The sequence below is a fragment of the Lagopus muta genome, chromosome 7 (assembly GCF_023343835.1).
Source record: "Lagopus muta isolate bLagMut1 chromosome 7, bLagMut1 primary, whole genome shotgun sequence".
Lineage (NCBI taxonomy): Eukaryota > Metazoa > Chordata > Aves > Galliformes > Phasianidae > Lagopus > Lagopus muta.
Genome location: NC_064439.1, coordinates 20,037,430 through 20,065,402, shown reverse-complemented (window position 1 = coordinate 20,065,402; position 27,973 = coordinate 20,037,430). Strand labels below are relative to the sequence as shown.

Here is a 27,973-nt window from a genome sequence, read left to right as displayed (position 1 = left end):
GGCTTATTTTGCGCTCACTAATATTGCTGCCTTGCTCACGATTGTTACTAAGAGATGTGTGGTACTGATGTGATTTACCTCAGTGTTCCTGCCACTGTTGATAGATTTGCTTTTCTGTATTCAACTGCAAGAGCCTGTCTTTTGGAGTTTGCATGGAAACTTGGGGCAAGAGGAAGCCCCCTGGTTGAGTGAAGTTTGCTTTGCAGCATGCACATCAGACACAACCCACCCATGCTCCCACCAGGCCTGGCCATCATCTCCCCTGAGAGAATACATTAGAAATGATCATTTGGCCACGAGTAAAGGGAAAAAGTGCAAGGGGAGGTGAGGGCACGGCCAAGCCGTCAGCTTGGCTCAGGCGTGAAACTCACTGTCCTGTTCTGAGGACTCAGGATTGGCACCACCCTGGTGGTTAAATTGATTTGTTCCATGCATTTACTGAAGGCAGGAGACACTGAGCCCTGACAGCGAGACTGTGGTTAAGTCTGTGTTAACTCCATCAACATCAGCTCAGGAAGTCTGAAATTCCCTTTAGGTCCCAGACATCATCCATCTCTGGGAACCTGGGTGCTCCTGGAAAGTGAAATCTTTGGACGGGAGCTGGGTTTCATGCTCACCTCCTGACTGATGTTTTTGCCATCTTTTACTTTTTATTTGCCAAGCCATCTTGAGCTTCACAAGCACCTGGTGAGCCCTGGTGTCCTTCTCTTCTCTCCAATCCCTACTCTAAAACAAATCTACCCGCTGCCACAAGATATCTTTACCATCCTATAAGATTTTCCCTACCTGTACTCCCCCGATATCTTTCTTTTCCTGCAGTATGATCCCAGTTTGTGTTTCCATAGGTCCTGCTGGTCACCCTTCCGCCTTGCAAACTCCCAAGCTGTCATGTGAGAAGATGGGAGAGCCACACTGGAATTTATGGAGATGCCAGCATGAACAAGACACTTGTTTTCCATTGACACCTCATAGGTATTCACACTGCCCTCCACCAACAAGCCTCTTTAACAGAATATTCCTGCATAAAAAGTTGCATGTCAGAGATGCAAGACAAACGATGGTGGTAATAATGTAGGAGAACATCCTCTGAACATCTGAGAGGGCTGAATTCATGGACGACTTTTATCAAAGCGTACAAGAGGCACTTAAATATTATCTGCTGCTTATAAATAATATCGGTATGTTAAATACACACATTTTCACAGTTTTATAAAGCGAGTGATCTCTGTTTGCTTTCAACTGGAAATCATAAAGTAAAAATCAATGAGCTTATAGCTAGCTTATATTATAGTCCTTGAAGAGTCAACCGACTCTATAAAAATGACTGTTTTCTAACGAAGATATCATTAATTGGATCGAGTTGGCAAAGTTTAAGTGCCTGTCATATTTTGATTGCTATGCAGTGCTAGAACTTATTGATTTTATAGAACAGCCTGTAGATAACTGTAATGATTAATTTCATTTGGTTTACAAGAACAGAAAACTTCTGTGCAGAAGTGGATGCACTGCATTATTTCTCATAGCAGCCTGCACTCAGGCTCTGGCTCTGAGGCTGTGCTGGGTGGCCCGGTTTTCACAGCTGTCTTGGTAATTACACACAGATATTCTGTGTTCCCCCAAACCTAGGCTTCAAGGGTTTTGGAGAGATCATTTTTCCACCTTCATCTCTCAAAGCAGATGTTGCTGTTACAAGCCTTACAGAGAATGGTGGCCATGGCACTGAGGTGGCTATGAGGGAGGCTGACTCCAGCTTCTCTCATTTTTCCCAGCTCAGCAGGAGTGGGGAGAGAATCATAGAATCATTAAAGCTGAAAAGACCACTAGGATCACTTGGTCCAACTGTCAACCCATCCCCATGGCACCCACTGATCATATTCCTCAGTGCCACATCTACATGTTTCTCCAGGGATGGTGACTCCAGCACCTTCCTGGGCAGCCTGTGCCACTGCCTCACCGCTCTTTCTGAGGAGGATTTTTTCCTGATACTCAACCTGAACCTCCCCTGTCTTATAGCCATTACCTGTCATCCTTTTGGTGTTACCAGGGAAAAGAGGCCAACCCCATCTCACTACAACCTAACAAGAAGATAGGATGGGACAGCTCACGGGTTGAGGTGAGGACAGGGAGAATCTTCACCAATTACTGTCACAGGTGAAACAAACTCTTCTTGGGAAAATTAATTCATTGCCTATTAATTACAGAACAGGACAATGAGAACTACAGGAACAAACTGAGAACACTTTCCTCCCACTGCTTGGTTAAAAAAGCAAAGCTGCATCCTGGCAGCAAGTGCTTCGAATCACTTGAATCTGCAAAGGGAACGTCTTGGTCACTTGGCAAGTTGGCCAACCCCAAATCCAGCACCAGGGAGCAGCCAGCAGCCTCCTGTTCTCCCCATTGTGGGATTTCCCAGTAGCAGAGAGACCCCAGGTCCAGCCTAGGGGCACAGTGAGGCCCCAGCATGGAGTGAGCAGGGGCAGGGTACCCTTGCCTTCACAGCAGCGGGGATCTGCTGTCCCTGAGCCCAGGAGTCGGTTGATTTTCCGAGCCTTGGGGGCTATTTTTAGCTTGGTGCTGCATGGCTGCCTTCAAATTATTTGGTTTCTTAATTGGAGGCGTTGATGCACAAGCAGAATGAGGGGAGAGGAAATACTAGGCCTCCCTGGGGACATCCTGCCAAGTCGGGGGTGACAGCAGGGCCGGGCGGGAGCACGTGTCTGTGTCTGGACCACCAACACAAGGAAATGAAAGAATTCCAGGGCTTAATTTCTAGTTTTCAGGTGTTTTTTTTTGTTTTGGTTTTTTTTTTTTTTTTCTTTTTTCTTTTTTCTTTTTTTTCTTTTCCCAACCTTCGTGTTCTAATTGTATTATTGCACCCACTGCTGGCAAAGGCTGAAAATTGCATCTGGAGATGCTGCTGGTCATTCTTCCCATTTGCACAAGAAGATGGGAACCTCTGGCAAGCTCTGAGCCTGTGAGTTATCTGCAAAGTTCCTGAATTTAAATCAAAGCTCTGCTTTGCAGCTTTGCCCTCAGAATGCATTAGTACTGAATTCTTGATCTGTTAGGTGTTTAATGGAAATCATCCCTGGAACAGAAATCTTCAGATTGCTGAATTGGCCAGAAATTAACCCAGGAAAACCAATTTGTATGGTCTGGATAGTAAACTCATGTCCCAGTAAATACTAGTGCCTCTGTTCTCTGGATCAGAGCCCGCTTCTGTTCCAAAACAGCTGCTCGTTTCTGTGTGACCACGTGTGCCAGGCAGGCTTGAGGAGCAGCTTAACTAAAGAATCCACGTCAGTATGAGAACAAAAAAGAGATGACTGAGGTTGCCCAAATCAGCTGAAAGCCATCTGTATGGTTTCTCAAAAAGTAGTATCTGACCAACAAGTGGAACAACTCCTTGGGGAGGAAGGGCATTTCCCCAGCTCAGATGGAGCAACCACAAAAACTTGGGGTTATTTTGACGAAGCAGTATGTCCACACATTTGCTTTTTGAATTTGTTCAATTATGCAAAGGAATGGATATTATACCTAGGATGGGTTCATGGCTGGAGTAGGTGACCTTGGTAGTCTCTACCAACCTTAATGATTCTATGATTCTACAGATACCCTTGTGTCCAAACAGATGTGTAACAAGAACAAGCCTCCTACCCTTCCTCCAGCAGATGCTCACAGCAGTACCAACTGATAAGATCATTGGCTCTCCATGTCCCCACTGCACTGCATCCACAGGGCTGAAGGAAAACCAGTGACCATTATTAATCAAACGTCCACTGTCTCACTGGGAGGATGAGCTGCCTGTGTCCCAACACACAGCACGTCCAACTGTGCCCTGCACTTTGGCACTCAGCAGTGCTGCTGATGGAGTTGGAGTAGCCCCAGGGCTTGGAGTGGAAGCCTGCTAGCATATGAGGCTCTATGGGGCCATCAGCAGGACAGGAGATGCTCCTGCTCCTCAGGCTTTGTGAGTGTTTGACCTGGGAATAGCTGCATGCTCCAGGGCCACCAGCTTGCCATTACACTGGCAAAACGATCAGTAAACCAAGAGGAGCAACGCACACTGCTCTGTTGCCCAGGCAGATCAGGAGCCTGATTTCCATTAAAACCCCATTAAAACCATTATTGAAATGAGGTGGTCTGTGGACATTCATTATTGTCTGGCTGTCTCCGGTCTTTTGCCTAACTCTAACCTTGTCCCAAGGCATTTGCTAAAGGAGGCTTCAGACTGATTAAGCTGCAAGGGTGATACCATACCTCCTAGGTATAAAAACATGGAAAAAAGTTTGCTCCTGATACACAGCATAAAAATGACACTTCTAAGGGCTTTTTGCAATAGGGAAACTTCACTTTGGAGAGACGATTGAGATCCTGATGCAGAGGGATAGGAGCTGGAAGGGGAGATGGCAGCCTTGGGCAGAAACCAGGCCCAGGTATCCACAGACCATTGTGCTTCACAGGCATATGGCTTCTTAGATTAGAGGAAACAAAGCACCCAACGGGGGAAGGAAATCCAACTTCTGGAAGGTTATAATAGCTCCTTCCCAGCACACCTGCCAGCCCCGGTGTCAACGAAAGGCAACAAACACATGGCACCAATCCTGGCATGGAAGGATGTGTCACTGCAAGGAGGAGTAGGAGGGAAATAAAGCGAGCTGACAGCTCACATCCTGTGCCATAATCCTAGAAATTGTTAATATTTACAAAATTAACAACTGATATAAGCGACGACAGTCTCACTCCTCCTGGTTGTCATGAGAATATTAACAGCTACCACCCGCTCCAAACAGGAAAAATTACCCATCTCCAAGGCGCCTGCTGCTCACACCAGCAGAGGGACATAAACCCCTCCCACCTGCAGAATGGCACTGAGCAGTGCAGAGCACCCAGCGTTGGGGCTGAGAGAACTCCTGCCCTTCTCTGCTCTGGGGCAAGAAGGAGGCAGTGGGAAGGATCCTCCCTGTACTTGCCCTCAGGAGCCCAGCCCACCTGGCCCAGCACAGCGGGACAAACCTGAGGGATGCGACATCCAGCAGCGCTGGCTTGGACTGCATCTCCAGACAAGCTGCAGTCTCATGTGAAAATGCCCCCCGTTTTGGTGTGATTTGATGACCAGATTGATGAACGGATGCTATGGTGTCATTTCCTTAACAGGAAAAGACCTGGCTAAAAACAAAAGAAAGATGCTTTTATTCCAGAGACTCCATGGGAAGCATACTTCCAAACCGACAATCAGCAAAAAGATAAAACTTCAGGATCATGTTGTTGCCTATCTCTGTTTTAAGTGAGAAACACAGTGGCAGCAGTGCAGCAGTGCCTATGCTCTCAGAGCTGGGACTGTTTTCAATCCCGTCCATCGGGAGGGCTGTGAGGCAGCACAGGGTTAACAGACACCCTGAGCACAAAAGCCCTGCAGATGCAGATGCTCGTTAGGGTTTCAGGTGTCATTTTGCCCTGTCATTAGTAGGAACAACCAGTCCCTCCCTCTCCCCCCCCCCCCCCCCCCCCCCCGCCACTCTTCACACAGACACAGTGTGTCAGTCTTTCAGTAATCCAGTAAAAAAATGTGTTTGTTAGGTTGCACTGTATGCAAAAAAAATTGCAAAACTCTTTCCAGTGCACCGCATGCAAAATCTAAATAGAGAATTACCTTTGCTGTTGTTTCCAAAGAGCTCCCAAGTGCTGGAAAGCTATGAAAAGCAAATTTCCTTCTCATAGGAGCGATTTTCTCTCCTTGAAGTGGCGTGTTCTTGGCTGTAGGAAAGGCTTGCCCACAGAGGCAGCCTGAATGAGTGCCCATGGAGGACTGGATGGCAAAAGAAGTTCCTTCCAAGGACCATGAGCCAGGTATTGTTAATTAGGCCAATAACATGTTGAAATATAGTGACTGGAGTAGGAAAGAGCTGCTTTCACAGAGCTCTGTGCTCTTAACATGACTTCTCACAGTGTCCTAGGGCTTGTGGGCAGAAGCCTCAGTGTGATGGAACTACTCTAGCAGTGCCCACAGGAACCACCTGAGGGACCTTCATTATTGGCTCAGTGCAGTAAGAGACAGCATCTTCTTTGAAAGAGTGGTCGGGCCCAGGGAAGAGGGGGAGCCACCATTTCTGGAGTTGTTCAAGAAGTACATAGATGTGGTACTAATGGACATGGTTTAGTGAGCTGTATTGGTGGTAGGCAGATGACTGGGCTGCAGCATCCTAGAGGTCTTTTCCAACCTTAACAATTCTATGATTTTCTGATTCTGTCTCCTTGCCTTAAAGTACAGCAGGGAAGTAAATGTGACCCATTAAAATGAAACAAGTGGTTTTTAAATATTAAAAAAGCAACAACTCCAGAGAACAGATACATAACACCATCAAACTTGCCTTAAAACTGTTGTGTAGTTTGCTCTAAGAAGCTGGTTATCTTTTAAAAACACTAAAACATTAGCATGTTACATCCCAGATGATTTTCTTTTCTTCCCCACTCCTTTTATTCTGCCCTGAACCACTGCAGAACCCCCATTTTGTTTTCTGTTTGTGAAGCTTTCTGCATTTCAGCTTTACATCTTCTACTCAGATCATTATCTTATTTTTTCATCTTCCTTTTCAAGAACCTTCTCTTTTCCCCATCTGCCACCATCTTCCGTATAATACTTCTCCCTTTAGGATTTCTTTTATTCTTCTCATCTGTACGCTTTTCACTTACTCTTCCCCAGACCCCTCATTCTTGCTTTCTCTTGTCAAAACTGCGTTCCTTCATGGGGGAAGCAGGGGGAAGGCTGGGTGTATTATTTTTTTGACTGTGAAAAGCCATGAATGTTCCGATCGATTCTTCAGAAATACTGCAGAGGAGAGTTTGCACGACTCTTTCCACATTTACAAAATTTGCAACAGCAGTTAATGAAAGTCTGACTAATCCTTCAAAATCAGAAGTGTATTTAAAGCGGTGCAATAGCTTCCCACAAATAACATTATCAGGCCTTCCTGAACAAGCTTTTATTTTTATATTAAGAGACCCTACTGCATGCTCTGAAGCCAATGCAGGTTCTGAGCAGCTCCCCTCCCTCTACACCCCAGGACCTCCAGACAATGGATCAGCCTCAGTACCACCTGTGGTTGGATCCAGCTGGATCTCCAGCCTGGTGAGAAAAAGCCACTCTGCTACCAAGCTGATGGCAGCCAGCGCCCAGGAGTCCCCAGGGAGACGCAGCAGGGCACAGGTCCCATGTAGGTTGGCCTGCAGAGCTGCTGAGGGCTCAGCTGCACCCCTTGCTGCTGTGCAGTGCCCTGCCCTCAGCCACAAATTACATCTCAGATGGAGTCCAACAGGTTAGTTTGAATCCCAGCAAAGAGGTTCAGAGGCAGCAGGAGCATGCTGGTCTTCAGGGCCCTGAAGTCAGCATACGTAAAACGGCCTTGTGAAAGCAAGGAAAGCAGGTGTCTGCCAAGATAACAGAGGCTCAGTAGTTTTGGGATCTTCTGACATTTCACTGATCTTTTTTCAAGGCTGTCATTAGATACCCTCATGTTTTAATGCCTTCATGTAGATTTCATTGTGTGCACTCAAGCAGGTGGCCAACCCAGCCCCTCAATGGCTCTGTTTCACTTGGAACTGTTTTCCTAGACAGATCACTTAGGAGGTTTGGAAATCCTCTGCAGAGCCTGCAAAAGATAAAATTGACTGTTCCTGACAAGTTTATTATTTTCACCATTTTCCATCTGCCTATCAAGGCTGCCTCATTCTTCTGAAGTATCAAAGACCACTTAAAATGTCTCTAAAGCTTGAAGCCAACTTCCTACCCCTGCTTGCCAATTCAAAAAATCTGTTGCAAAATATATGTCAATACACTTATTCCCAGCCTAAGACATCCACTTATTACTTAAATGCCAGGGTAGCCTTGAACACCATCAAGAGGCTGGTGGTGGTAAGAGTCTTTAGATGCAAAGTGTATCATTTCTAGCATGAGATATTTATAACCTTTTCTACTCTTATTTAATACAGCAGCATTCTGGGCATGTTTCCTGGCTTGCTGGCCAGACAACATCAGAGATTCAGCAGTGGATTGCTCAAGTATGAAATCCATGGAAATGGAAATAGGGAGCAGAAAGGTCCTGACTGGAGCAATCCAGTTACGAGTATCTATTCTTGCTCCTTGAGTTGCTTGGTTAGATTTTGCTCTTGCAAGACTAAAACTGTTCGGAAATCACTGTCTGTATTATTATTTTTTCCTCCCACTGATAAGACCTGAAGCTGTTTCAGACGTTAAACAATTTGTTGTTTAATCGCTTCACAACTGTAGCCTCTGAGCTTGGTTGTGGTGCGGGCTTTGTACAGATAAATATAGCACCTGTGGCATTTTCAACAGCCATTTGGAACGGCTCTTCAGCACAGCATTTTCATGGAAGAGATTAAATACATTATTTGGGTCTTCTGCTTTAAAAAAAATTGCTTTAGAAAATTGGCAGAAGTACCATCTTCTTCAAATGAGAAAGCTCACTTTCCCCAAATTGAGGCTGGCAATTGGCAGCTCTTTATAATTTTTTTTTCTTTCCTCTTTCTCTTCCCCTACTCCCTGGTTTCAAAATAACCTTCAAGGCAAAAATGCAGGGCCCAGCAAAGGAAAAAAAATTGAAACTGATTGCAAATTTAAAGTCCTTGAACAGAAGGCTTTAAATTTTAACTAACTCACATCAGAGAAAATGTTATTACATCCCTACGAAAGAAAGGAACACAGTGCAGGAAACGGGACACATGCATTCTTCACGAACGTTGCTGTTCGGAAGTCCTACTGAAGAAATCAAACCACAGTACAAATAGAGACCTTTATTAAAATCGTTTGGAATAGTATATGAAATTTAATATTGTATAATATAGGTGCAAAACCCTGATATTAACAGGATGTGATACGTGTGAACAGAGGGCATTAACATATGTATAAATAGAAAAGCTAAAATGTGTTTGACAGTGATATATTAAATGGCTACATAAATGTGACCGTAATTAGGAAAGAATACAATTCTGTATTCTTTAAGCAGTATCCTCTAAAGCAGCACACACAGTAAATTGCTTTTACCTTTAGTCTTCGCTTCCTTACAATATGAGTAATAGGAGATGTGTTGGAATATTACAGGCACATGCAAAAGAAATGTTAAAGATATAAAACCAGAGGCACAAGCTGGAGACTTATTTGTTCCTGGCTGCCAGAGGCTTACGACTGATCTTCTTTGACTTGTCATTGTTCTTCTTCGGAGGTTCAGGGTTTGCCTGCATGTGTCTGCCATAAAGACTGCAAGGAAATGAGACAACATTTGTTATCAAACCATTAAATATAGGCTTTTGATCTGTAGCGTGTTCAATGAGACATATGGTTACTAGAAATAAAAAAAAAACAAGCACGGAAGGTCATTACATTTATTTTGTCTCAATACACCGATTCTTCTGTCAGATCTCATGCTGCAGTCCATATTATCAGTTTGTTTGTGACTGACCAGAGAAACACCAGGAAGAGCAGGCCTTTGGAGCAATCAGCTCTGAATTCAGAAACTAGCAACCCTTCCTTGGCAGTTATGGAACTGAAGCACAGAGCTCTGCGACGACACATATTCAAGTCGACAATGACAAAAATTGGCTTGAACTGGAGAGATAGAGTGCCCTCTTAAAGCAAAGTGAGCATCATCCCTAACCAGAAAACCCAAGGGCTTGATAATGTGACAGAGAGCAATGGTGTCACAGCCTTCTTTGCTGCTCACATATGATTGATAGTACTGGGACAGCTACCAACACATCACTGCCACATTAGTAAGTACCACTGATTAAATGTTGACAAAGTATCCTACAATTAAGACGGCAAGCATTCAAAGCAGCACTAAATAGACTACATGGCTGAGAGGATCTTGCTAAATATCACACAGTAATTAATAGATAATTTATGAGTAAACCTGATGAAACTAAATTAAAAACACACCAAAAATAAACACAGCTCAAACTTAACTTCCCTTCTTCACACAGAGTGCTTTTTGAAGGCGCACTTTGTGGAGGTGTCTGTGTGCGCAGAAGGGAGCAGGAACAGGCTTTGTTTCTGCTCATTCAGCTGCACAAACACCCGGAACAGTGACACAAACACCAAAATCCCTCTGGAAGGTGTCCCCCTGCTAACACCTCACCTTTGTGCTGGGGGGTGTCTGCTCTGATCCCACATTCAGATGTTGCCAATGAGGTTGGGCACTGACTTCCACAACCTGAGAGGATTGCTGCTGCTGAAAAAGGTAAAGGTACTGGCCTCTCATGTCACCCTGCTTTTGGCACGCAGCTTCTGGTGGAATTTCTGAAGAAACAGGACGCGCTTTTGATGTGCCCAAGCGTGGCTCATTCAGTCCTGATGAAGCCACCTGCAGCACTCACACATCTGAGCACCCCTGCTGCAAACTAGGACTGGCTGCAGAGCCTTTTGCAAAGCAACGTCAGGACAGAGCCAGCTTCTCATGAATTGTTTTTGCTTCTCCAGAAAGTGTGACCTGATAGGTAGCTCTGCAGTGGATAACGGCCTGAGTGTGTATCTCAGAGATAAAGCAACTCTTTAGCTAAGTCACCTTTTGTCACCTTTTTCACTTTGCAAGCTGAAATTACTTTCAGATGCACAGGATTTGCCCTGCTTTTTACACAGGGCCTGGTGGACTACGTGGCCAACTTCACGCAAGAGATGTTGAACAAGGATTCAAAGAGACAGAGATACCCTTCATTTACCATGCTGCACAGCATGGCTCTGGTGGAGCTATTTATGGCAGGCACGGAGAGGTTGTAGCTAAGACTGCTGAAGCTGGGAGGTTAAAACCTTGCACCTGCTCTGAGCTTTATTGTACAGCACCTGGAGGATACTTCAGCCCTGGGGTTCCTGGATTGCAAAATGGGATTAGAGCTTGCAGAGCACTGAGGAGAGGCAGCGCTCGTTTTCACCTCCTCAGCAACTGCAGCTGTACATCACGCTGCTGAGCAGACTGCTGTCAAGGCACACTGTGCCGAAAACAGCCCTGCTCAAGGAAAATACAGCTGTAAACTAAGACACTGCTTCACCTTACTGAACTGTTATGTATGCCATCACCTGCTGTCACTGAGAAATCAGATCCCATTTCCTGAGGAACACAAAGAAAGCCCTGAACCTCCGTGATAACCACATGCTGTCTGTTAGCTAGCATACACGTATTTTCCTTTTTGTAAGATATACAGCCCCAATGGCACAAGGCTGTATTTCATCCAGTACAGCACATGTACCAACCAAATATCCGTCCTAAATACCCATCCCATTTTGCAAGACGTCAAATGAACTGGGGGAGGGAAGACAGGGGAGGGGATGTTTTGGTATCAGGAAATACTATCGTAGAAGAGCACAGAAATATTTCAGCTGTCATTCAGAGAGGTTGTCTCCTCAGAAACCGATCCAGGGTAGAAAGAGTCCAGAGACAAGAAGCATCTTTTTCTCAACAATATGCAGCACAGCATTTGAGCCGCTGTCAGCAATAATTTCCTAACTGTGAGAAGTTAGCAACAGAGAAGTGGAACTAGATGGTGCTCCAATCTGTGAACCAAGAGTTAGTTAAACACTAAATTAACATTCAAGCTGCTTTTTGGCTCTGGAGAAATAACATGACATTAGAGTGTAATGTGAGGTTTTTCATATAATAAGAAGGTCCACATGAGGGACTTCAACAACTGAATTAATAGAGAATCCACACATTCACTGCATGTGAGCAGAACCTCCTCCCCCAGCAGACTGGAACAGAAGTCCACTGCTGCTGTTCTGCATCTTCAGTCTGCTGCTGCCCACAGCTCCTTCGTCCCATTAGTGCTAATCCAGAAAGGACCAGAAAGGCTTTAATGGTTTTTTTTTTTTGGTTTTATGCCTTTTTTTTTTTTTTTTTTTTTGCTCAGCTTCCACTTTTTTTTTTTTTTTTTTTTTTTTTTTTTTGTTTTCCCTTTGGAAGCTTTATGTGAATTTCCCACTCAGAAACCCTTTGGGTATCCATTATGTCTCTCATTTTCTGCTTTCTCAGTGCAAATTTTCAAGCTCGTGGACTGGCAGGGCTCAGATTAGCAAACCATTTCTGAAAATAAAAGGTTTGGTGGGACAGGTTCAGTCAGGTTCTGCTGACTTCATGAATGCTTTTGAAGTGGAAGAACTGACTATGGACAATTTTGAATCAACTAAGAAGTTCCAGTAAAGTCTCCTTGGGCAACATCTTTTGACTGTGAAGCGAGGCCCAGAGGCTGCTGCACGTGTTAAGTGATAAAAAACCCCAATTTTCCTGTCAGTACTTCTGGTCGCAGTTTTACTTTGGCACTTGCTCCCTTTGATACTTAGCACTAGGAGTGCTCCACTGATTCCCTCTCCACCCCCATGCAAAGAGTACATTTGCAATAGTAGATCTACACGAGTTGCAGCATTTCAATGCTCTTTTCGCTTATTCTCAAGGCGTGGGCGCCCAAACTTCATCCAGGAGAGTAATTATTGGGTTCGAAATAAACAAATCAAAGACATCTACTTAGGTTTCTCTGGCAAAATTTCAAGTAAGTTTCAGCTGCATGATGCTGTCTCAGCTGAAGATAAATGCTTTACAATCTATCACAGCAGTCTGCTACGCAAAGAGCAAGGATCAGATGTATTTAGATTATATAAGCCTGCACAGACAGGGACTCTCTCTCCTGTGTTTGCACACATCAAATACAAGGAGACATATGGTGTCACAACAACATTTAAATACAATAATGACTGTGATAATGCTGCTGGGACCGAACTTGCCTTCTGTTACACTAGGGAAAAGAGAATTCTGGATTTCCAGTGAACTTCTAGTAGAATGACAGACACCACTTTTATAGCTCCCGAGGAGAAAAAAACAACAGAAAAAGCCAAAACCAAAAAAGCCCTAATTTAAGTGATCCATACAGAGAAGCAACTAACCAAACTGCATGAGAACCCCAAACCCTTTGGCTGTAAGGGGTGTGGAGTTCACACATTGCTCCTTCATGATTTTGTTACCTCCTGGCAGGGAACAGACACAGAAACCACAGCGTATATAAGTCACCGCCTGTCAGCCAAACTGTAACAGTGAATAATGCTGCTCTGCCGTTGCCACGGAGTCAAACATGGGCTGAGACACTTGCACCCTGCCGTTGGCTCAGGTCAGCCCAAAACATGCCTGCTGACAGCCCCGCAACCTGGCTGATGGGCAGCAAGCTGCTGAGAGCCAGCACCTTGATGCGGCTCTTTGCGTGGCGAGACCCTCAACAAAGGCAGATGGGCTCAATAAACAGAGAGCAATGCTGAGGCTGACTGACTGTGCCTACTGTTTTAAGGCAGATTGGTGAGGTAAAGGCTGTCAGTACCTACATGGCACCTTCATACTTGGTATTTTGGAACATCACTGGTTGCTGAGGCTGGTACAGCTCCAGGAAGTGCACTGTGTACACCTCTGTACCCAAAGCCTGGGCTGACGAGTATAATGTGGAGTGCAAACAAACGCTTGAGGTATTTGCAGTTTGCAGCAGCAGTTGGGGGCCAGTTAGCATAACCACAGCTTGCAAACTATTGAACCATTGTACAATTAGCAGCTACAGCTGCATTGCATGTAGTCTTCTCATTGTGTTGAAGTGAAAGGGGAGATTAAATGCAAGTCAGAAAATGATGAAGGTCCCCATATAGAGATTTCCGGTTGCTTTCTTTCCTTGTACCACATTTTTCAAAGCAAACTTCTCTCATGAACATAAATGTTTCTTTGTATGCAAATATAAACAAAATCTCCCTGCATTCTCTGTCTGCCCCACTAACAAATGCAAGCACTAAGGCTGCTGCTGCAAAACTAACAATATCAAGTGGGAAAGACACTCATTAAACTTCATCATTCTGTCTACTTTAATGATGCTTTTACTTAATAAAAATTCCCTGAGCAGTTGCAAGGATATTAGGCAAGGTCTTTGGTTATGTATCAGGGGTCTAAGCTGTCACTAGCAAGCATGCAGTTCAGGAGGGGCATTCCCAAGGGGAAAGAGTGAATACAGCTTTCTTGTAATAAATTTAGAGAGAATCAATAACCACAGCCTGCCACATTACTTAAGCACTTAGGAAAGTAGGTGATCCTTCTAAATTAAACTACAAATTGCTAAATGTTGCAATTTAGAGTATAAGCTCAGACATGGAGCCTTGCAACGCGAAAGCATGCAGCCTTGCCACCAAATCTCTGAATTTAAAACTCACAAAGTTCCAATGTTGTCATTTTCAAAAACCCTCTTCAACACAATTTTCTCCAGTATTTCTCCCTTGTACAAGACAACAAACACTAGCTGAAGGCTGCATACTCCCAGAGATTAGTGAACTAGTGTGGATGAGCAAACTAGTGTAAAGTGTTGGAGGCACACATTGCTTTTCTTGAGTTTAAGCAGTTTGAAATAGGATCACAAGGCTAGCCATAAAAGTACATTGCTCGTTCTGCCTGTAGGAGAGCTACAGAGTGAGTATGAAGAATAAAAAGGGCAGGTACAGGTAGATAAGATGTTGGAGGAATACTATCTTCACATACATACTGCAAGCTGAGAAACATAAATAAAAGATCCCAGTGTTGCTCAATTTTAGAAAATTGGGTATTTTTTCAATCTTGGTTATTTACGGTGAGCTCAGCAGGATGGATCCCAAGCTCACCTGCTGAACCAGGAGAGGGAAAAGGCTACACGAGCCATGGCATCACAAAAGACTAAAATCTGAATGTACTGCAAGACTGAGACACTTAGTTGCTTAGCCTGCATTAGTTTCAACTCTCCAGCACTTTCTGCAAGAGGCCTTTGCCCAGGCAGTCTTTGCACAGCTTGCTGCTCCCATGGTGTGCTCCCCCTGTGACTGAACCTGGCCTTCTCTCTGTCAGGAGCTGCTAACATATCACCTCCTCAAAAGCATCTTCTCCCAGGGTGGAGACAGATGCAGGAGTTTAATGTGCCAATGATGTACCCATGAAATGTGGCACTGATGTACCCATGAGGGGAAATAGGTTTGTGTGTGTGTGTGTGTGTGTGTGTGTGACAATTACTTTGCAAGTATTGTATAATTTTGGTAGCTTACCACTGACTTATTTTTTTCTGTAATGTAAGTCAAACAATTTAAAGTAAGAGAAATACTTCATGGGTAAGTGAAACAAATATCCGGTTACCTTGAACACTTGGACTGCAAGCTGCTGTTTTAGGATTCTTCATAAAGAAGCACAGACAAGAGTGACTTGTTTTATTCAGCTAATTTTTTACCCCTTGTTTGCAAGTGCTTTGAGAGCAGATGGCAGCAGTGTCAGAGATGTTCATCATCTGAAGCTTTCTGTGAGTTCCTTCAAAACAAAAATCAGATTTGGCCTGTCATCTGTTTGTGTGCCAGCTTGCTCTTCGTGCCCAGACACTCTGGTGGCATTCACTGTGAGCGGGGCAGGCACTGGTGCTTCCCCTCGCCTGCTGCTGGCTCAGAGTACCTGGGCCATTCAGCCTCAACACGCTGTACGGCTGCTCCAGCATTGCCAGGTCTGTGATGTTTTGCCTTCCTCTGCTCCCCGCTCTCACTCCCTAGTATTTTAAACTGGCTCAAACCTCCAGAGCCCCAAGTAATCTTTATAACCTAAAGCCTTTGAAAATGTTACCCTGGCATCATCTTTCCCTGCACCCCCAAATCCTGCACGGTGCCTTTCAATGAGACTTTCTGCATCAGCAGAGCTGGGGATCCCAGTGCTCTCAGATCTTCCTCAGCTGCAATCACCACAGAAATCTCACAGTGTACCTGGCTACCTTTCTACGGGTTGAGCTGTTCTGTCCCACCAGGCAGTGCCAGCTCTTCAGGGAAGAGCACAGTGTTGTTCATGATACTGCCAGGCCACAGTTTGGCCTGGGCCACATAGGTGAAGAAAGGAACATGATGAGAGGAAGCAGCCTGTGCTCACTGGGGCATATCTCACCCAGTATATGAATCACGGCATTAGGACACAGGCTAAAACACAAGCCCTGCTGAAACAGCCCACTTCAGTTCTCGTTTCTAGTGAGTTTCATTTCTAAGAGCACGATTCAGAAAGAAGAGATCAGGATGGGTGCAGAGCTGGCTGTCCAAGCTCATGGGACACTCAATGGAAATCCTGCTGACAAAACCAGCAGAGCCGAGAGCTTTCCAGCTTACCAAATGTAAAGGGCTGCTGCGAGACGCTCAGTTGCTATCTGCTGCTACAGATTTCCACTGACTAGGATGGACAGTAGGCAGCTAGCTGACACACACACGCTCACATTTAGGTATTTTAAAATGTTAGATGAAGTCCGCCCAGAGAAACCATTCCTCTGCTCCCACTTTGCACGCAAGCTGTTAGCTGCATTACTTTATAGACTCAGCTGAGTCATACAGCTCAACATTGACTTATTGTGAATTCCTGCCTAAAAAACACTCCAAAGCTCAATAAGCAAAGTACTCCACCAGAACTGTCCTGTGGCTCACTGTCTTAATGACCCTAGAACGTGCACCCTCGAGACAAGCCCATCCATCCCATGTCTCCCACCAGCCAGACCTGACATCTTTGTACTTCACAATTGAATCCCACAGCACGACCTTCTGCCAGATCCCTCAGTCCCCATCTCTCCACTTTATAACTGCTGTGCCATTTACCTTCAGAAGAGAATCAGTCTCTACTTGCCATGTTTCTGATGCTATTTACCTACAGGCTACTGACAGAGATGGAGCCCTGACTACCTGGACCTCTGGCTTAGCTCAGAAGCTTAGCTCCATGTTGCCCCTCACAACAACACCATCAGTTCTGCCGTGACTTTGCAGCAGCCCAAACTGCAATTGTGAAGGGAAAATGATCCAGAAAATACATTAGAGAGATATTTCAGAGATGTGTACGTGCAGGGAGATCTGAGCTAAGTAACAGACATCTGCTTTCCTATAGGGCTAGCTGTTGCAGAATGATCTTAATTCTGCCAGACATGTGAGCTCCTAAAATGGTGAATCTCTACTTCTTTGAACTCTTGCACATTAAGGAGAACTTTATTTTTCCCCAAAAGGAATTCCAAGTAGGTGTTAGGCATCTCTTTAATTGATATATAGTAATAATAAAAAAAAAGCATTTCCTTATCCACTCTGAGGCCAGCAGCCTTTTGAAACAAGTACTTAAATGAGAGGCGTGTTACAGGAGCACAGCTGGAAGCTCACAGAAACCTCACTCACAAGAAAAGTCTTTTTTAAAGGAAAATGTATAGGCCAAGATTTGCAAAATTGGATAACGATCCTGTACATACAACATTAAAGACCTTATACAAAATCCAGCTCTTGGCAGAATGGTTTTTGAAAGCACATGGATCACTGGCATCTGTCTTCTGAAAATCGGACCAACCCAATGCACAACAAACTGAGCAACAAACACCTCTGCACTGCACAAAGACAGAGCGATACACCTAGGGGTCCTACATGGAAATGTCATACATGCAAACGAGAGGACATGCTTATGTGTGTATCTTCAAAAAATGAGATAAAGAGAAACACAAAGATTTCATTTAGAGACTCTATTGAGTTTATAAAATAACCCCCATCTAGCCCCAACAGAATGAGATGGCAGCTTGAGGGAACCAAGGAGAAAATGATTCATTTCCGCACCTGGACATGGTCCTGTCAGACTCGTTTACACAGAATTTCTCCCCAGGGATTCACATCTTTAAACAGATCTGGGAGGGCTGATCTCCCTTCTCACAGTCCTTTTCAAATGGATGAGAGAGCAGCTCAGCTTGCATGCACAGACCAGTCCATGGACCAATTCCAGACATGAGAAACTGCACAGGTCAGAACCCCAAGTCCTATGGCTAAGAATTTCCACAGGCTTCAATGGAGAATTTTCCCCACCTATTTATGACCAGAAAAAAAAAAACCAAAACATTTTAGTGCTAGATAAAGGTATCGACTGCAAACTCTGAGAGCTGAGGCACACATTGGAACAAACAACATGCTCCATCTAATGAATGAAAAGGAATTAAGGGTTGCAAAATCTGCGTGACCAGGATCAGCCTCTTTGGCAAAAAAATGCAACAAGAAGGAAGAAGACTATTCAAGTGAGAAAGAAGCATGTAGCACTTACCAAAGTCATCTGTAGCATCACAACCCTTGTCTTTATGTAACATCGTGAGCATGTAATTAGATAAATCAACAGTTTTCTCCATTTCACCAAACGATGTTATTGGGTCTATATTCAAGGTCACCTGCCTGCTTGCTAATCAACCCAGTGAGGCAGTGAACATGGTGCAGGAAACATACTGGCTTGCAGCAGTCACCTTCCTTGAGCCAACTGAACACAGTCTCCCTCACTTTTCTGTTACTTTAAAGTCGCTGTTTACGTGGCATTCTTTGGGCTTAAACAAATCAGTGCTCATTTTCCTTTTTGAATGCTACACTAAGGGGATTGCTGCTCAGTTAAATCTCCTTGTATAATCTTTATTATTGATTTACTATATATATTTTGGTGTGCATCTAATTAACATTAAAGAAAAGGAAAATGGAGGGTAAAAATAGTTAAGCACAAACCAAGGAACTGAAGTTACTCTGTGTCTGGCCGGTATGTATTATTTTTTTTCTTAGTAACTAGATGTAGAGAACAGGAACTCTGGGGAAATACTGATACATGGTCTTTTTCCTTTTCTTTCTTTTTTAAGCAAATATTGAAGTTCCTGAGTTAATTTGAGCCTGCTCAGCAGCACACCAAGGATGGCTGATTTCATTGGCAGAAGCAGGGAGAAGATTAAGGAGACCACAACTCTTCATACATAGGGTTTATACTGCTGCCCTGCTCTGCTGGATTGGCCAATGCATCCACTTTCATCACCTCTTCTAGCTGCAGGGCCAGCTGCCTCATTACTACTCAAAATAGACTAAAAGTCTGAACAGCGATGAACTGCACCAATCTAATCCACATGAACCACCACTCCTGAGGGCCTCAAAGGGAAAGGATTAGGCCCTGGTCCTATTTCACAACCCACTCGGACAAGAAACTCAAGCTCCAGGGAACCACGGATTATGGGATGCTCAGAGGGAGTCTGGGGGATTGAGCAGAAGTATTTAAGGGTAACATGGGACTCATGAGATGTTTAAGAGAAGGGCCAAGAGGGCGGAAGGCAGGAATCAAGGGAGACGGTAGAGAGCAAGCGCAGGGAAATGAAGAGGGTTCCAGGTGGGGAATAAATGAGGCCAGTCATGCATGAGCAGGAGGCTGGTCAGCACACTTGCTGAGCCAAACTCTGAGCCAAACCACGAGCCAAACCACCTCCATTTTGCCCTATCTAAACTCTATTTTCTGTTCTCGAGAGTGTGCATGCATGATCCATCAGCAAACCCCAGGCTTCACTAGCCTGTCTCTAAGTTGAGCCCAGTGCTAAATACTGAAGAGACAAAGGGTCTGGGATGTGCTTCCAGAGAGAGTGAGGGGCTGGATGTTGGAGGCAGTGGGTCTGGAGACTTGATAATCTCACAGACCAAGATTTACGGAGGCAGATACTGAAGAGATCCGGAAATAGGGTGTTCTTGAGTATTTATTCCTGTGTCAGGCTATTGCTTGCCATTTCTGAGTTTGTGTGGGTGTCTGTTTGTGGTTGGCCATGTCTATACACTATCTGTGTATATAAATACTCCAAATTTGAGGTTAGTCTTGTTACTGTCAGGACAAGAGAAGATGGAAGAGAAGCAGCTGCTCATTGCTACTGATACAGGAAACCCCTGGCTCCTCCAGTCCACTGGGTTGAGCTGTTAAAAAGCACTACTAGAAAAAAGATGAAGAAATGGGAAAACTCACTTTTTTTTTAAAGACCATTATAAAGGGAAAAGAGTAAAGTGTGGAACTATGAAAGACCATTATATTACCACATCTGAAGTACTGCACATCACAGCAATTCAATTACACTCAGTCATCTCAGCTGGCTTTATTCAACTCATGTTGAATATACCTTCCAGGAAGGCTGTTCCAGGGGAAACAGCCTTCTTAGATTCAGTTTTTGAAAATATGAACCAGGCCATCATGGATTTAATTTTACCACCTTCCTTGTGAAATCTTTCTATTTCCAAAATACAGACCTTCACAAGCCCCTGGCCCACACTGGCACAAACACTCAAATGACAGTGACCTTCCAGATGCTCTGACAAGTGCTCAGACAGGTCCACAAACATGCAAAGGAGCAAGAGGATTCAAAGCCAATTTAAACATAGTTTTTGCTACTCATGTTAAAATGCTGGAAAGCCAGAGATCACACGCTTCCATTATGGAAGCAAAAATTACGAATATGTTGGCTTCCCAGTTAAATACTTCTACTGCAGAAGACCAAAGATGGTCATACAGATACCCCAGAATAAAGTGATAGAGAACATTCAATTAATTTTCCAGCCAATTTTGAACGAAGTGTCACACCATTAGTATCTGGCAATCAATGACTAGGTCTTATGCAACTCTATGGTGTTTTTCCATGGCTATAATTGTGCAGACAAAGCTACTCCAGAATCTTTTCAGGTGGGACCTATGTTATGTGGCAGCCAATAATCTTGATGGTAACACTGCAATGAAAATGTCGCTTAGTGTAATGAGCAGAGATCATAAGTTAAGCCCCCAGCTGCCTTTCTATTGTTTTTCATTACAGTCTTTCTGGGTATGTTATGTTTCAAAAGTACTCAGGGAATTACACCTAACTAGGTGCACTAGTCAGCTCTTCATTACTTAGGCCATATGGAAACTGAGCCATCAGCAAACAGAACCACAAGAGGTACACAAGACTCTAACATTTGCTTTGAATATTTATCTTTTTTTTTTTTTTAATCTTGTCCTCTTTCTTAAAGATCTCTTCCGTGAAACAAACTTATCTGCAGTTGGAGGGAGTTCTGAAACAATAGGGAAAACAAGTAATATGTTTTCATGCCACCAACACCTTGAGAGAAGGACTGGGCTTCCTGGAAACCTACTGAAACCAACTTGGTTACCAGAAACTGAGTGTTATAAACTCCTCTTTTTCTGATGGCAATATTTTTCATTTATTTGTTCTCCACAGTGCTGGATGAGCTGGGTGAGACATGATATGAATTCTTATCCCTGCTCCACTTCAGGCTTTTCCAGTGGCTTCCTTCCCCCTTGCAAAGTAAGAAGTTGGCCATGCCTTTGGAAAGAAACAGTTACATCTTTTTGGAAATAAAAGCAATGGACATAAAAGAGTAAGTTCTGATGCCCTTAAGCGTATCGGTTTTCTGAGCTGCCTTCAGACTGTTTCAAGACCCACAGAGAGAAGCCTTCTGAAAGGAGTCCTTCCTTGATGCCCACTTCAGTGAAATGGCAACATTTCACTTGATTTTGGTCACAAGAAAAACAGTATAAATTTTGCTTCTGATGTCAGTGGGTGCAAGGTTTGGCCCTTAGTGCCATGTTAATATGTGCATGACAACTGAAAATCCAGTAGTGCACACTGCATGGGACAGGATTTCTGTGAGAAAGCCTCATCGCAGTCTTCTTCAGAATCACCTACATTTCCTATTTCAGCACTCTGCCGAGCTTAGAGAATGTAAAGATCTTCTGGTTAGGAATTATGATAGAGATTTCATAATGATCTGTATTGTAATTACTGCTAGCAACTTGGAAAATCTTGGAAACTGTGCCAAACTCTTATCTGTGATGCTAGTCAAACAGCCCATTCTTGATCATTTAAATAATCTACAATTATTGTGAAGTTTTTCAACGCAAGCAAATAGGCATAGAGCAGCTGCGGTACTGCTCACAAAACCCCAGACTTCACAGCAATACCTGAAGAACATCTACGATGGCTATGAGCACTGGAATGAAAACTTCTTTTCATCAAGTGTTTGTAATAGCTAGGGGCAATGAGTCACTCTGTAAATTCCTTAATGCACGCAATAACCAAAATAGTTTCTCTTACAAGGAAGGTAGGTTTATGCATACCAGTATGATGTAGTTTTGCCGAACACTTTTTGCTGTAGGTAGGCAGCACACATACTAAATTGTTGGTGCTTACACATGGTCATGAGTTAAAGAAATAAATATGGAACTTAAAAAAGGCCAGGAGCTACTTTGCTTGGTCATCAGATATTTGCAAAAGGCACCCACAGGAGACTTGAATGCAAAATAAAGCAAGGGTTCCATCTGCTTCTGGGCAAGAGAAAAAGGAAAATGGTGCTGAAACTTTGTACTATTACTCAGAGGATGGTGAGGCACTGGCACAGCTGCCCAGATTGCCATGGATACCCCATCCCTGGAGATGCACAAGGTAGAGATGGATGGGGCCCTGCGTAGCCTAATCTGGTGGATGGCAGGCTGGCTCACAACAGTGGGTTGGAACTGGATGATTTCTAAGGTCCCTTCCAACTCAAGCCATTCTACAATTCTATGAATGTATGTGCTACAGCAACAATGAAGGCAGAAAAAGTGCAACTACAGAAAGCAGTCACTAAGCTGCTGTCTTGAGTGACAAACTGCAGGACACCTACTCTGCATCTTCTTTGAGCCGTACTGGAAAGTGCACTGCAGAGAGATCAGATGTGATCCTTTGACTGACTACTGTCCTTACCTCTTAGTTTCTTAACATTCACGCCACTATCATGGTTGCAAAATCCCATCCCAAACATGTAAGGTAGCAAACAGGTGCTCCCTTACTTGGGAAAACATCCTGGCATGTGGTATGGAGCAGATTTATAAGAAATGCCAATGCAGAAATTGGAAAAGCAAAACAGAAAAAAGATTTGTCAACATCTCTCTGTCACTGAGAAAGTACTTCATTAGTTTGTCAATTGCACAGTGTCTAGAAGATGCATTTATTGACAACTCACTGCCAATCGATTCAACATCTATATAAAGCTCATCTTTTGCAACGAGCATGCTGACTGACATGCTTGTGAGATCTACAGAGAACTAATAGCTTTAGTAAGCCTCAAATTGCTCCAATTCCTAAACAAAATGAAATCAGAAGTGGTAAAACCCCACCAACATCTCAGCAGCTATACCATATCACTGCTTACAGCACAATATTTTAAAGTAAGATTCATTTTTGATACAATTCATAGGTGGAGTATGAATCTATGGTGGATAAATGTCCTTACATAAAACACTGTTTTCCACTTCTGTAACTGTTCATGCTTACTGGATTACTTATGAAATAGAGCTGGCATTTTCTGCTCCCCCCACATGGTAAGAAAGTGCTCAGGATAAGAAACATTGTGCACCAACCAATAGGTTGGCATGGCCAGCCCCCCAGTCTTTGACCAGGTTATGGCAATGCTGCAAATGGCTAATTGATCCTGCAGTGGCTGTGATGACTGACAGCCACTTCACACAGCCAGCAGCCTTCCATCAGCACACACTCTCCTAACCTTTACTTGCTCTGCTTTGTCTACCTGTTTTATCACTTCATGATAAGGCAGCATCAAAGGCAGCAGGAATAACCTATTCTGGCATCTCCATCTGGCACTATATATCAGAATTGTGCTGCTCTGGTGGATTAGTTTCAGATCCCTGTTGGCAGATCAAAGGCAGCAATAATAACCACAAATCAATTCCTCTTTATGGCCTAAAACATCTTCTCTCTTATATGGGATGCCTAATTTCTTCACCACTCTAGAGCCCTTATAAATACTGACTTTGCCTAGACACAACAGTTCTGTGCAGTTCTTCAGGCACTAGAGAATTTGGCATCAGTGCTTTTGGAAGCTTTCACCTGTTCACTGACAAACAAAATGAGCATCATCAGTATCTAGAGGCTCATAGAGATTGAACACTTCAGTCTCTGAGAGTCACAGAGCTGTTTGGTGCCAAAGAGAGGGCATATAAAAAGATGGCTTGCTTCCTTCAGTCTCATCTTGTGTAATTTATTGCCCAGTACCCACTTCTGAGATACTGCTGTACTCTCACCTAAGCACCTGGCTGCTGTCAGCTTGTTGCTCAGCACTCTAGCTGACCACAGGATGCTTCCAGAGCACACTCCCCTGCTGAGCCACCAAACTGTGGCTCCTAATGGTGTTGCCAGACAATTTACCCACTTGATCAGCCCCTGCACTAGGAAATAAGTTCCTCAAGAAAGGGGATTCATGAGGTTCATGATCTACATAGCTGCTGCAATATATGGTGGACACATCTGATTTCTTTTCAATTTCTGTGCTTGCATTCCTGAGAATGCACTTGAATCCTGAGTGTTCATGTGTTGGGCCTCAGTTAAGGATGCTGAGGGTTAAAATATAACACACTGGATATGATTTAGCTCTCTGCCTGGCTATGCTTTACTGTCAAAATGAGATTTTTGTTGCAACAAAAGCAGCTTTTGGTTGTTCCCTCTCTGTAACATCTTCACAGTGACAAAGACAAAGCTGTATTTACCATGATGTGGTCAGGCAGTTCCCTCACACTGAACTCACACAAAGATATCGTGGCAAAAAGTACCTGTACCTTGGATTTGACAGCACAGCAGCTATTATGCTGTGAGAGATATGCCTGCATGGACAGTGAAGATAAACTCTTGCCTTTATCTTTCTTTATGTCTTCCAGGCTGATACCTTGCAGTTTGAACTGTCTTGAAAGCGACCGCAATATCACCTAAAGATATCAGCAGTTCAACACTCCTACATTTTTCCTAAAATGAAACCTGGAGAGAGGCAGTGAAAATCATAGCTGCTTAAAGATCAATGGAAATTGTCAAGAAAAATAAATCAATTAAAGCAAACAGACAGAAATCCTTTGGTGCTAAAGCAGTCTGCAAAGTCCAGAAAGACCTACTATTTCAGGGCTCGTACACAGGGCCTCAAAGAACATTTCATCCTAGAATTCTAGAATACAAATGTAAAGGAGCTTGATATTAACTTTTTAAATTACTCAGTTATTAAGATACAGTTCCACTTGATTGACTGTTTATTGCTGACTTTTTTTTTTTACTATACACAAAAAACTAGAACATTGTCTCAACATATGGAAAATGTGGATAGTACATATTGCTCATAGCTGCACATAATTTTAAGAACTGTAACTGTACTATTTCTAGATAATTTTAAAACTATGACAAAGATGCATGCTATTGAAGAAAAATGGCAAGACTATAAAAAGTAACATGGTTTTGAGTCAATAACGTACAGAGAGTATCATTTTTTCCTTAGAGTATGATTCTTTTTTACATGCTAGGATAACTAGGAAGTCAGAAATATTAAGCAAAGATCGAGAAAAAAAGACCATCCTCTTCCTCCCCCTCCCATACTGAGCTTAGGAAAGATCCTAAAAGGAAAAAAATTAAAAGAGGCAGTTTCTAAGACAGTTCAATAAACCCTGGGGAAGGCCTAAGTGTCAAATTTGCCTTCCTGGTAGCACCTAAAGCACCGCTCCTAAAGCAATACAATAAAGTTTATGAACTTGTCTTTACTGCTACGTAATTTATCTTTGAGAAATGGTTCTATGGCAAACAACAGCTCTCTATGAATCTCTCTGGGATTTCAGTGGGCTGCAGTTTTTATCACAGCAAGTAAACTGGATCAAGATTGAATACCAAGCTGAAATATGTATCACATCTTTTTTTTTTAATTTAATGTAAGATACTTAATTCAGAAGTTAGACACTACTATACTCAAGTAAGTGTTTTCTTACGACCTATGCCAACCTTCCAGCTAAAGCCTTTTTGGAACACTTCACTGAAAATCAGAAGAAACAGTTCAGAATCATTGATATTTTTCTATTTAAGAAAGTTCCTACTTTCTTATTGTTTTATTACTTCTCCATATTAAATCAAAACAAAAGAAGCCACTGCAATTTCAAAATAAACTTACCAAAAACCTAACCACCACAAGCAAAGGTACGCTGACTTCACTTCTTTACTTGGTCTAATGACTGTAGTATAGTTTGCTCAGACCTTTCCATCAGATCAACCAATTGACATGGTATGAATCAAAAGGTGTAGTTACACAGAGGAACATGCATGCATGTTGTATAGTAAACTCTCCATTACCACTCAAAGCCCAGGAACACATGCAAAGCTGACAAAAAGAACGGTGAGGAATCAGTGTGATGGAAGAGAGCCACATTACAGAAAAATGGTCAGCTTGGGTTTCTTGCCAAAGAGATGTTAGAGCACTGTGTGTAACAGCTGTGGAAAAAAACCCCAGTGCATCCTGGAAAAAAAAACAAAACAACATTGTGCAGAGGGACTGACAGCCTAAGAGCACAGGAAGGTTAGTTTTCATCCCTGGATGTTGTGATTCTTGGCCAAGTGGCATTTCTCAGTGTTCGTTTATAACAAGATAATTTCAGAATGCTGGATTATTTGATGAATTCCCACATTTTAGGGAATGTTCTAGGCAATTGGCAATGTCATATTGATTTTGGTGAAAACAAGAAAATGAAAGGGGAAAGGTATATATACACAGAGCCCGTGAGTTTGTGACCTCTTGCATTTAGTTATGCAGCTGCCTCAGACATCCGAGTCTGTCAGTAATGGTTTATAGATCAAATAGCCAGGGGATGGCTGCCATCCTTCTTACCAGCATTAACAATCCCCTTCTTCCCTCCCGTATCCTTGCAGCTCTTGCTCCCAGTACACTTTAGAAATGCACATACTTGGAACAAATTGCCTCAGGGAGAGGCAGAAAGTAAGAGCAAGGCAGAGGATGGAAGAGAGGAAGGAGGAGCGACGAGGACAAAAGAAGAGTGAAGGGACACACGCATTTTCATGCAAAGAAAAGCAGTTGACCTTGGCATAGGAGAAAGAGGACGACGGTGGCATACTATAAGAAACATACACGCATTTCTTACCTTGGTGAAGAAAAGAAGCATGGAGTGAGTGAAAGAACAGATGAGAGTTCAGACCATATTAATTCAGGGAGCCCTTATAGTGCAGGACAGAAAAACACGGGGGCACCTGAATGGCAAGAGGAACAAATCCCCCAGACACTGTTGAAGTTCTCCTTACTCTATGGTTTTCAGTACCATTACTTCAAGACCAAGAACATCCAGTATGAGCACAGACTTCAGGAGACCCTTTCCTGTTTAAACATACATGGTGCTTGTCACTTTTACACATTCATCTTTAGGTCACATTAGCACCATTAATGAAAAAATAAATGTTGCAAAAGGAAAGTATTAGCGTAGTCCATGCCAAGGACATTAATTTAAAAAATGCTTTTTACGTTGTATCAGAACAGCCATATATCTTGGTCTCAAGCAGTTCCTAGCCCTGTCCTGATTCCGATTCCACATTATAGAGACAAACTCTGTCCTGACTCTCCTTCCATGATTAATTGACTTGACATCTTTAGAGCTGGACCGGACCCACTTGATGGGCTTCACGTATTAAGTAAAAGAAATAATTCTTATTAAAGCAAAATGAGCTTTTTGGTGCAAATCATGGATAAGAGCTTCAATCTGAACTATAGACACAAGACAGAAAGAAGTCAGACCACAGTTATTCCTCACAGTTTCCCTGGCATTTTCAGAATAGGAGAGGAAACAAGCAAATGCCCTGCCAGGAGAGGTGCCAAGGGACACTGTGGGAATGACCTGCACAGGCAAACACACTGTGGGTCATTTCCAGGCAAGGGCACTTCTCCATCCACCTGAGCGACAATGCCTATCCCTCATGGCATGCACTGCACTACACAAGGCGCCGCCTGCCTGGAAGGACTCTTGCACAGACATCAGATGCTAACTGAGCATTACTAAAGTCTGAGCTGATATTCTCTTCAAAATTCCTCCGTTCTCCACTTTCTTGGTCACTATGGCAACAACCACCATCCTGCGAACAGCACCTTCCAACTTCTCGTGCACTTATTAATCTCAGCCATTTTCAGAATTGCCTCTTTTTCCTGTACAACGTTTCTAAAAACGGAGTTTTACTCCATGCTGATGTCACCAAAGCTGTGGCACGGTTCCTCCACTTCGTGTTGCAAACCCACGGCTGCCCCCAGTGCGGTTCCACACATGGCTATGGAAAAGAG

At 43.4% G+C, this 27,973-nt stretch overlaps 1 protein-coding gene across 4 annotated transcripts in view; it reads right to left on the bottom strand.

Moving 5' to 3' along the window:
* Positions 1 to 8,796: 8,796 nt before the first annotated feature.
* Positions 8,797 to 27,973, bottom strand: part of RSU1 (Ras suppressor protein 1) — a 98,217-nt gene continuing 79,040 nt past the window's right edge. For 2 of the 4 annotated variants that reach the window (XM_048951459.1, XM_048951461.1), the window contains exon 8: positions 8,797 to 9,274. In XM_048951459.1, the coding sequence (XP_048807416.1) occupies positions 9,030 to 9,274 (245 nt within the window). In that variant the 3' untranslated portion in view covers positions 8,797 to 9,029. Of the gene's footprint in view, positions 9,275 to 27,705; positions 27,961 to 27,973 lie in introns of those variants that run through there. The other 2 variants (XM_048951460.1, XM_048951462.1) reach the window with 2 other exon arrangements.